Here is a 12,193-nt window from a genome sequence, read left to right on the forward strand (position 1 = left end):
TTCATAATTCAGTAAAAATGCTATCGACAAATATCTACTATAGTCAAATGACCAATTTGCCGGTGAACGTCAGGCATTGACCTATTTTTGATTAAGTACTACTGAAACTCTACAGTCTGCTCATCATGTCAGCAGAATCCGTAAGCGCTGGTGTATAGTTCAGCATCCAATCCCATAAAACTTTATTTCTTCTATTATTGTAATAATACGAGCCTAATATGCAATTTAACATGTTTTATAGACAAACAAAGTAAACTTGTTAATTAGTATTTTGGCTTGCACCTCTGTCAGAGGTGTAGAAATTAATCTGTACTATTTAAATTATTGCTCAATGGGAATCTGAGGGGAAACTGAAAGATCAAAGCTTGAAAAGAAAGTAAGTTTGATTTATGCCAATGTAACTTGTAATGGTTTGTGTTCATATAATTGTATCACCTGCGTCATTATTTAACCTAATTATATTATTCATTACATATGCACATTTGTAATTGTGCCCAATTGGAAAATTGTTGCATTTACAAATAATATATCAAATTACAAATTATATGACAGATCTAAGAAGAAGAGCCAGAAGTCAAGTACTAGTATGTCAGCTCAAGTAACTAATGATGAGGTAGAATGAATGTCATATTTTTAGTTAGCTAAATTAAGGAAGAATGTTACCATTCAAAACCTAAACATGGGGTGATAAGTAAATGTCAATATTTTATTCCAAATTTTGTACAAAATTAATCAATATGCATCTACCCATAATTCATCAGGTATTGTGTGCTCAATATAATTACATATTTTGAATAAATATAATAACACGAAAATTAAAATTCTACCATAAACATCTTCAATACTATATATAATGTTGTCAGCCATGCAAAACATTGGATACAGAAATATATTTTTCTCCATAGACAAAATCAATGGACAATTTTTAGGACATATTTTGATACTGCTAAATTTGAATGGGAACAGTCAACTTTTATTTTATTTGACATAAATTGAAACATTATTTCTGAAAGTATTTTGTAAGTATGAGAAAAATACGAATGGTAGCACATTACCTGAAATAAGAGTTCAGTTAGGCAAAGTAAGAAGACTGACTAAATACTATGATAGTTTCCCAATGAATACACTGATATCAGTGACATATGTAAGATTTAGTTACATGTATTATTTAGTCTTTTGTGCAAGAGGTTCAGAGGATAATGCATTATCTTAACACATCCGCGACTGAGTATGCCGGTGAGATAACAAATTTCTCGGATGTCGATGAGTTAAAACAGCTTCAATTCATTTACAATAAAATGATTCATTGCAGATTGATAAACTCATATATGAGATATCAAGCCTTGAGAATACACCTCCAGTAAAATCCTGCTAAGAAAGTAATAGGGACTGCTGTAAAGAAAGAGATAATGTAAGTTAAAATTTGAAATGTATTTATATGTAAATATGCCCCCCTGCTTGACATTTTTTATTTTTGTATGGCGTCATAATAATCTATTTAGAAAACAACATTTTCTAGACTAAATGGGAGCTACATTGTAATATCTTTGTGATTTCCTGCCATCAGTGTAATATCTGGTATCATTGTAATATCTGGTATCATTGTAATATCTGAAACTACTGGACAAATTGAGCTGATACTTTGTACACAGGCACTACAAGAGCTGATTATTTTTTTAGTTGTTATTTGTTAGTTGTGTAAATTTATTAAAATTTAAAACAAACATATACATGTGGTAATGAACAAATCTACACCTCTAATAATTAATGTGAAATTCATACATATAAATATTCTCGTTCACAGATTTCCCAGAGACCAAGACCAGAAGTTGATAGTACCATAGATCTGACTTTAGACAGTGATGAGGAAAGGTGTGTGCAGCCATTGTATATTTACTCATTAGTCCAAAGTGAGTGAGTGTGTATGCATGTATGTATGTATCGGTTCGTCTGGGGGTCATATCTTGGAGATGGCTGGGCCAATTACCCTCAAACTTTGTGTATACCTAGGTAACGATGGAAGATATGTGAACCTGCTTTCGATTTGTGATTGGATCAAAGATGGTCGACGGTTTGTCATTCTGTTTCTCATTATCTGTTGCCTCGTCCTGGGTATGTAGGCCATTTTCGTCCCCGTTCAGGCGTAGCCTGAAAAGGGGACTTTATAATTCAGGTTTTGTCAAATGTTCATTTTCCATTATCTATATACCATTTTCCGACTCAGTCTCCAACATTTTCTCAGAAATTCTACAGCAGATATCAGTGAAACTTGGCAGCTTGATGAACAAGTCTCTGACGAGTATGCAGATTTGAAAATCCCAAGTGGGTCTTTTTCACGATTTTCATCAAAAATTACCTATCCTGGCAACATTGAAAGAACGTCTGCGCATGCTCAGAATAAATAAATTACTGTAAAATACTTTATTTTCACTTGCACATTTTTTTGCTATTTTTGCTGAAGAATGTTTCAGTTAAAATAAAATTCAGCGAATATACCCTTTTTCCTATATTTTACAGTCAACTTGTTAAAAATCAATGAAAATAAATTCAATACAAAACACCCAGAAAAAGTCTTTTCAGCGAATGATAATTCCAGGTGAAATAAAATATTTTACAGTAGATTAGATATGTGAGTAACGCTGCTGTTATTACAGCACGTGATTTCTCCATTGCCTGCAATTTATTATAATACATGTCTTCTGTTCGGCTCAGTGGTTTCATTCACTAGTTACTAGAAGAACTAGTCACCTTATTTGATTTCAGGAACTTCAAGAAGTCGGTATAAGAGACGTGTTTGCAAAGGTAAGTTCTCCAGTTTCAGTAAAATTGAATGTATATTGGGGTACGATTGGTGTACATTCCATAACTACGGAAGTGAATATTATGATGATTGCCAGCTTTATATTCTTATGAAAAGCCAATAAAGCAAACAATTGTATCCAATCTACGAACTAGTTTGTAAATTGTATACCCTGTCAAATTATTGTACACGAACGATTAATTCACAAGGACATAGTTTTCAAGTAAATCGTTTTCTGGTCTTGTCTTGCTTGTGTCGCGATTTCCGAAATATCCACAACTCAGGGGACAAGAATGTTCCTGTGTCGATCAATTTATCCATTATATAATAGCAGGTTGCCTATGATTATATTCGTATTTTTTATACTGTGAGCATTAAACTGTTAGTTGTAATGAAGATTTTGCCGATCTTGTGCGATTTAACATGGCGGATGTACAGTGACAACACGTGTATGGACCGTCGGTCGGGTACAGTCTGCAACGGACCATGAAATCGCCGGGCGTTTTTCAGCAGTTTTTTTTTTCAGTTTTTTTTTCAATATTTGTATATTTCATTCACTCCTGGCGCCTAAAAGAGTCTAATTTATATTTTACCGTAGTCATTGAGACATTGACACATATTCAAGAGTATGATGTTTATTGTGCATAGCGTGAATGGGTAAGCTTCGTTTCACAATGAGCTGTTATTTCTGTGAACAATGTTAAATTATTCTTTGAATGTTCAGTTTATTTTTTTGAAAACAAGAAATTTTTTGCTTTAAAAACAATCATGCCGTTTTCTCCGTCAAAATCAAAGCATAAAGATTTTGCTACAACATCGGTGAATCTCCACTATCGTGTTGCGTTATCCACGAGATTACTGAACCGTCATTAACATATTTAAATGAGCCACGTGTAATGAAAAAACATGGCGGATATCGTATCGTATCGAGCATTTACATTCGAAATCATTCGTTTACGATGAAACTAAGTTGAACATTACTTCCAATTCACAAAAATTCAATGAATTATTTTTTTGTGCGTTATTATAATCATTACTGAATAATAATCAACAATTGCAGTACTTCGAAAATACCGTGATCATTTGCTACCGGTACTAACCACTAAGCAATGTATTCGTGTTTTTATTTATTCGAAACTTCTTTCAGAAAATACTTTACTTTTCGTTATCAACAAAATTATATCAAAAAATAATGCATATTACATTATGTGATTTTTTGGGGGGATTCAATTCCAACATTTCGCGATGCCTATTTTAACCAAGGCCTTTCACACTTGAGTGTGACACCTAAACCAGAGGTTTTATGGTGTATTAACTGACACTAAATGAAAAGGCCGTTGAATCTTATTCAAATTTATAAGTACATGTTATTATGTATTTCATTATGAAAGCTGACTAAATTAAATGTGATCTTATTTGTAATTGAACAGAATTATGATTTATATCGGTAATGACGTTTTCATCCAATATTAATTGTGCAATTGTTAAAATGCCTACGTACACATTTATTGTTTTTGTTTCTGTTGCCTTGGAATAGACATTTGTAAAAACAATTAAAAAAATCATGCTTGATTAAAATTCAAAAAAAAAATGTTGCCATGTGCCCCTGTTATCTGTTTCCAACTTCTTCCAGATGTTGTTCTATGTACAATGGATACATTTTAAATAATAAACCTTACTGTGTTAATAACAAATTATATTTGACAACATGAGAATGATTCTGATGTCCAGCAGTGATGTTGAAACAAACCCAGGTCCTGGTAATATACTGAGACCTGATTAACAAAAAAGTCATGTACATCCAGGTTCCCTCAGATTTATTAATGCAGTTTCTTGAGCAAGTATACATGTATGTCAAATAGTTTTGTTGCACTTGTGTACTCTGGGTTTCTGAACATGGGTCAGTGGACGTTTTTAGTTGTCAGTACAAAACTGGATTATGGGAAATCACTTTATGATGAGTTGTACCCACAAAGAGTACATATTTATCACCTGTTTGCGGATGTTCTTTGTACTACTTTATAATCAGATAACGGGGACTGTGACATTTCATGTCTTGTCTTTTGAATTTTGCATATACCTTGGACATAAACATTCAAATCAAATGGGAACTGACGCTGGAAGTGTATTGATCTGTAATAGCTCAAACAACAACGGTTAATTCATGCCCTCCAAAAAATAAATATCATTGAGACAGAATTAAAAAAGGGGCTGTAGCACAAGAGAATGTGATCTTCAGTGATGTCTAAAATAGTTCAGACATATCTTGAATCAGATTAAGCATTGTAAGAATTGAATTTTAATGTAATTTAGTCTTTAAAGGAGTATGACAATGATTGTAACTGTGTGTTTTGTCTCCACCAGGGAAACGTATAATGGTCAGTCAATACTGATGTCAGGAAGAAGAAAAAAAGATACACACCAAAAAAAAGTTGCAGACATCCTTCTAACTCAAGCCATAGAGGAACCAAACATAATATGTGACAACACACCAACAAGGGTTGATAGAAATGCTAGTTTCGTTCTTAATTTAGCTGTAGTTGGAGAAGACATACTGGCTGATGACAATGGCAGTTACAGGTCAAGTGGAACTCGTCCTAGATATGTATATCTCAGAGACCATATTCCTGTCCATGAAACACTAACAATGCTATCCACTGTGAAGAAAGAAGATTATGATTTTCTGGACTGTAATATATTTGTTTTATTTACCCTAAGTTCCTTTTTAAAATCATCTTCAGATTTTCACAGGGTAGTTCATTGTTTCAAATCTTTCACCGGCCAGGGAGGGCTGTCCTCATACTATTATGAGTATTGCCACTTGCACTATTATTTTGACAAGAATGAACATGAGTTACCAGTTGCAGAATATGCAAAAACAATTTCAACCTTATAGAAAAACTGCGCCAAGTGTTCGTAGTCAGCTTAAAAAGAAGTGTGAGACAGAGACACCAAGAGAAGCGATGTCAACATTTTCTAATGAAAAGAGAGGTTTTCTTGCAGCAAAATCATCTGGAACATTGCCAAGGAATTATAAACAAGTGGATAATTTTAGGTACAGAAGTGAACAGGGTAGTGAACAAAAGAATGAGAAGGATATATTAGCAAATGTAATGGAAACTCGCAAACTCTTTATGAACAAACCGTACTAGAGGCTACATCAAGACCAATGTGTTTGTTTGGAAATGCAACATCATTTATTTATATGGAAAGGTTTGGTTGTGCTCCAAGACCAGACAATGCAGTTCTAACTATAGACCCAACTTTTAATCTTGGAACGTTTTATTTGATAGCGACATGTTATACAAACCCGGGTATCAGAACAAACACTCATCAATTTTTATTGGTCCACCTTTTATGCACTATTAGAAGGATTTCGCAGCATATCATTATTTAATATGTGGCATATTTTCGCAAAATAAAGACATGGCTGCCCTGACATATTTTGAAACGGATGATGAAGAGGCATTATCTAGTGCATTTAGTGCAGTATTTTCATATAGTGATCATCTCAGATGCTTTCTGCATAGTAGAAAAACATAGAAAGTAAACTGCTGAAGTTAAATATTCCTAGAAGGGAAAAATCTATAATTTTTTCAGATATATTTGGAGTTCAGACGGGAGAACATTACCAGGAAGGCTTAGTTTATGCCAAAGATGCAGATCAACTTCATGCTCTCACAGACAGTTTACAAGTGAAGTGGAATGAACTTGAGTCTCCGTATATGCAACATAGTGTGTTAGTATCACAATTTCATACATGGTTCGAAGGGAACATGATAAAAGATGTTAGGAATCGCAATGGTTGAAAGAAGTCCTTTACAACTAGCCAGTCAGAGAGTTTAAATGCCATGATCAAACGCAAGGTGAAGTATGAGGCTAATCAGGTACCAGAATTCATAACATTACTGCAATCCATTTATGATGAACAAGAAGAATTGGTGATAGCAGCATTTGTTGGTGAAGGAGACTTTAAATGTCTTGGATGTTTGTCAGAATTTACTGTTGGTGAACAATATTTTCAGTGGTCTCTTTATCATAAACAATGTCATGAGAACAAATCTATGGTCAAGCATGGGTCAGTGAGACTCTAGAAGATAGAGACTTGCCAAATAAAGATGAAGAGTATAATATGAGGTCTGAACTTAGTAGCCGAGAGCCATTGTCAAGTTTAGAAATAAATGGCATTAGTAAAGAGAAAGTTTCTTCCATGTTAGCAAAAGCTGAACGCCTGATTAAAAGTAACCGTGTGAAACCAGCATTTCAGGATGAAGATTTTTTCGTTGCTGACATTGGAAACGAAAGTAATCCCCATTCGGTACAAAGTAAAGATGTGGGAAAGTATACTTGTGATTCTGGAAATAAAGTGAACAAATGTCAAATCTCTCTCACATTCAATTTATTGAAGGCTTTACAGCCTGGGTCCATGAACCAGAGTTATTACACTTTTTCGAATGTGTTCCTACACAGTACTGTAATATATTTGCACTGCTGTACAAAAAAGACCGGCACGTTAATGGTTGCTTCTATGAGACACATTTGTATTGCTGTAATCACGTGACATTATTTCAGTACATGTTCGGAATTTCAGTCAATGGAACATTATCGAGTGTAAGAGGGTATACAAATATCGAATCCATCAGCAATGTTTTATTTTCTGTTTTTAAGCCACCATTTGTTAAGGCCAGTAAAATGCATCATGAGTTCATAGTTTAAGAAATCCTTAAGACTCTTATGTGTATCGCTTTCTTTTCGTTCTTATTTTTTTCTGTACAAAATAATGTAGGAAATCAAAGATAGCTTAGATAAATCCTCCCTTGTGCTTGAGGTACTGAAGGCATGAAGTACAAATACTGTATTTACTATATTAGAAGTACATCATAAGGTAAAATTGTATTTATTGCATGCAAAATCATTAAAGTATGTATTATTTTGACAACATACATGCCATGATTGTTGCAATCTTTATCTGCAACGATACTTACAACAATATTACAAGTATATATATATTATTTAATGAGGTTGCATGACTACATATAGCCATGTTGTATGTTTTGTCAAACGCACCCATATAATAGCACTAGTTGCACGTCCAGTGCTGGATATTATAAGTATGCATATTATTGAGGTCAAATAAAACCATTTACATAAGGTAGGTAAATAATACTAGTATACATAGAGTTCAAGCAAAAACAAATGAGGTTTGCAAATTATCCCACAGCATCTGAGTTTGTTGAACTTTGCATGAGAAGCAAGTGAAAATGCATTAAACTGGCTATATAATATGCACGGATTTCAACCCAAAATTAATCAGGTCTGTCAAAAAGTGGAACACAGTGAAAAGGTGAGCTAGTTTAACCTATGTAACAGTTTTCGTTAGTGAGAGTAATTTGACGAAATTGTCAGTGTCGTTTAGCACAAAATAATTTGCATTGAGAAGAGAAGATCAAAACATTAGTAGCTAAATCTTTGGTGACAATAAATAGCAATACACTGGATGTTTGTTGAAAACAATGTGTTGGCATATTACTCTAATGAGTTTAGACATGGTCTCTTCTGGCATTGATCTGAACTACTACAGCCTTGCACGACAACAGGGAGCTTGCTAAACATGTTCTATGCTCTGTTTCTGTTTGCTGTTGTCTAATTTTTGGAAGCTCCCCTTGGTTGATAAGCCCGATTAGTCGGGAAGGCAGCCTTAGGAATGTATGTAGCATAAGTCTGGCTTTTTAAAGTTACATTTAAATTTAAATCTGAGGGGGAACTTAATTATTTACTCATATTTTCTTTTTATATATAGGAATAAATGCTGCAAGATGGAAAGTCTGTTTTGTGGGATTGTGATGCAAATCATGTACATTTATATCATGTAATCCAGATGTCAAGCATCATTAACGAATTCCTCAAAATTGAGACTTACATGAGACCACCACCCACTCCCAAATTTCCTAAATTTTGTATGAACAAGACACAAACAAGTGCTCCTCGGCCGATCAATACGCATTATTGGAGGACATTACACACACTAAATGCCCTGTTTCCAAATCTGTCTCTTTTTCTCAAGTCTAATCTCTTTGTTCTCAAAAATTGTCATACGACCTAATACCTTAAATGTTCTAAAACTTTATTAGGGTCACATGCCATCAAAAATGAAACAGTGACCAGGTTCTAATCTGCTAAGAAGAAAACACAATGTTTTGGTTGGAACTAGATACGCTTGTTCATTGAAATATTTGCAAACCTGTTTGTTACCTTGTTCACTGATGTAACATGCTTCAACTGCTCTTCCTAGTATTTCCACTTAAGCTGTTACATTTAAAGGAGCCATAATAGTACTACTAGTGCAGTTAAAATAGAGTAAACATAATAACAAATTTCTCTATTTCTGTGTTTTTTTTCCAGTTATCAGAGATCACCGTGTTATGGCCAAAATATAGACTTATTCATTGTTATTCGTGTTTGTTATTGAGACTATGTTTAGTCGCCACAAAAATAGTTAGTGTACTTTATTATACAACATGTATATGCATGTAATTGTTAATTTAAGCAAATAGCGCCTCTAGTGGCAGGTTTGGGTAAGCGAAGGTCAGAGGTCTGTGACTCAAGAATGATGGCTGACAGAGAAAGTTGTGGGTAATGCTCTGTGAAAGTCGTCTGCTTTACTGCCATCGAGCACTCCTAATCCAAAAACGTGTGTATGAATTGTTTGGTCATCTATTATGGTTATGTTTATGACGTTTTATTCAGTGGCTTGTTGTATTTTATATTTGTGTTACATGCAACATACTTAACATTCGATATATTTATAATATGTGCCCTGCATGAGTTTCAACATTACTATATTTATTACTATACAATAGGGTGACAATGATATTAACAGTTATAATCACAATTATAAACAATTCGAATAGCAGTAAAACAATTACAATGGTAAAGTTTGAAATACTAATAAAAGCATGTAATACTTAAACAGACGGATAACCTCAGTGTCCTATTATGGAGCATCTTATGTTATAATCAAACTTCAATGACATTTTGATTTTTTAAACACCTTTTTGTGGTTACCCTATTTCCAGATTGAAACGACATATTACAATTCCAGCTTATTAATCAAGGTCATATTATATTGTATAAATTGAATTTCGACATTGAAGCATCATATTGTCCAAGCAATATAGCGAAATTGTTTCGCTTCCCGTTCTTTGATTTAAAAAATGATAACCGCATTAACAACGAAATATTTACAATAGGTAAAGTAAAATCTGCGATTTTAATAAAGCAACCTATGCATAAACAGTAGGGTGTCCTGTATTATGTTTCGTCAAGAATCAATATCAATCACATAATCAATTTTTTAAAATTCATTTGCATTGTTTCAACAGAATGTATTGAATTGAGCCTCGCGGATAAGTCGCCCATAATTGGTGACATCCATTCTGAGAAGGTCACATGGTTCATCATTATATTGTTTTACAGAACATCTGTCTGTGATCCGCATTTGTTTAGAACGAAAAATGTTTAAATCATTTTCGAAATTGCCGTTGTAGTTGTGAATTTTATGCCAGAGTGTCTTATTAAAATAATCATAAAATCTAATATCATTACTCAATTTATATGCGAGTACTTCCTCCATTTTGCTGGTGATGTGCTGAGGTTTCCTTCCGGATATCTTTTGTGAATAATATACAATATCATCGAATGTCCAGCACATCATCTGTTTCAAAAGAAGAAGAGACTCTTCCATGTATTCTGTAATCATGACTAAATCGTATTCTTTATCGTATGCCAACAACCTTTTTTCCAGATCTTTTATCTCATTATGTCCTAATTGATTCAGAAAAGATTTTACAAAACGATCAACATTTTTGCGATAATTTATGTTTGTCAAGAATGTCTCAAATGGATTGCTGAAATTCTGCAAACCGAGACTAATGTGAAGATACTTCCAATAAAACAATGACTCCATTTGGCGAAATGGTAATCGGGCCATAGTTATAAATTTTGCTTTTGGTATGAACTGTTTAAACAATGTATAGTTATAATCACGTATATGGTTTGATATGTAATTATAAACCGGAAACTTGTTTACGCACGGATATTTAAATACAAGTACTTCCGAGCCATTAATAGATTCTATCACTGATGAGGTGGGATCTGCAGGAAATGCAGCTATTAAATTATGCTTCAACCCGTATCTATATAGTATAGCTCCAACGGCACCTCCTCCTGTTTTGTAAGGTTTATTAAATATAAAGTTAGTTTCCGGTTTGCAATTACGAGGTTGTTTTGCGTTTTTCGTTTTTAATTTATTTGTTCTTTCTTCCATCTTGAGATATTCCATCAGGGCACTGTCTTTCTGTTTCTTCGTGTTATCTTTCTTTTGTGAAGGCGTGTGGCTACTCTTATTACCAAGAGCAACTTGGTCCGTGTTTCTCCATCTAATTATATAAAACAATATTAAATTAAAAAAAGTGAGATATGCAAAAGAAAATATGTAAAAATGAAAAGATTAACGTTGTGTTAGTGGGTTTGAATCCACTTTTTGTAACATGTGTTTGTCTGTAAATACTGAGCTGTATAATTTTGTGGTCAACAATTCACTTCTTTTTGGTAACACAGTATCAACTATGAAAGTGTTAAACTATACCCCTAGAATCATACCATATAATAATGTTGTGAAATGAGAGATATTAATTTAATCTAAATTAAGTCACTGTGAATGCTTATTTACCACTCACTGTTTTATTTTATCTTTTAGAACAGTGCGCTCTAGATTATCAGAACCACGACAGCTTACAGTGGCGAAGCATTTTAATACTTTCATGTGTTTAGCTTTCGTATAGTTTCGGCCCCGCACCTCGAGTAATAATTGCTTCATTCACCAGTAATTGTGTATGATGGTTAGGTAGATTTCACTATATTGTCCCACATTCGACACTAACCTTTCGTGTATATTACTGGATGACATCACCAAGTTGATAAACATTCCTCTTTTCAAATACACATACACGTACAATACAAATATAATGCAAATAAAAGGGACAAACCAAAATGCCTTCGCCATCACTGGACATACAACTAACAAAAGAATAAGACTTATATATGTAGAACGACGTTGATATGTGAGGGAGAAAATTATGAGTCTCGGAGCATTCACAACAATTATTCTGCAAACAAACGATATATGGTACTATGATATCATAACTTTAAAACTGCAATTCACATTTGTGTTGGTGAAATATGGCAGAACTATTCTTGTGTAAATATGTGTTTAAACCTTCCATAAGCATGACATTGGCAACAAGTGTATTTTACAGGGGAGATTTGTTTTGTAATTGTTTTTTTCAGTTTAATGTTACATTGTTTTGAAAAATGTAAACGATTAAGGTAGAT

At 33.5% G+C, this 12,193-nt stretch overlaps 1 protein-coding gene across 1 annotated transcript; it reads right to left on the reverse strand.

The window, feature by feature from the left end:
• Nucleotides 1-10,175: 10,175 nt before the first annotated feature.
• Nucleotides 10,176-11,864, reverse strand: LOC102809048 (galactosylceramide sulfotransferase-like). Its single transcript, XM_006818259.2, has 2 exons — nucleotides 11,743-11,864; nucleotides 10,176-11,238 (listed from the first exon to the last, which is right to left on the reverse strand). Exons 1-2 carry the CDS (start codon nucleotides 11,862-11,864, stop codon nucleotides 10,176-10,178), a joined length of 1,185 nt encoding a protein of 394 aa, XP_006818322.2.
• Between the last annotated feature and the right edge of the window lie 329 nt (nucleotides 11,865-12,193).

The sequence above is a fragment of the Saccoglossus kowalevskii genome, chromosome 4, assembly GCF_978046115.1.
Source record: "Saccoglossus kowalevskii chromosome 4, keSacKowa6.1, whole genome shotgun sequence".
NCBI lineage: Eukaryota > Metazoa > Hemichordata > Enteropneusta > Harrimaniidae > Saccoglossus > Saccoglossus kowalevskii.

Excerpts from the sequence above, each read along its gene's own strand:
- LOC102809048 (XM_006818259.2), bottom strand. The coding sequence starts at position 11,864 with ATGGCGAAGGCATTTTGGTTTGTCCCTTTTATTTGCATTATATTTGTA. Across the intron at positions 11,239-11,742 it reads TCCAGTAATATACACGAAAG|ATGGAGAAACACGGACCAAG; the intron begins GTTAGTGTCGAA and ends TTATATAATTAG.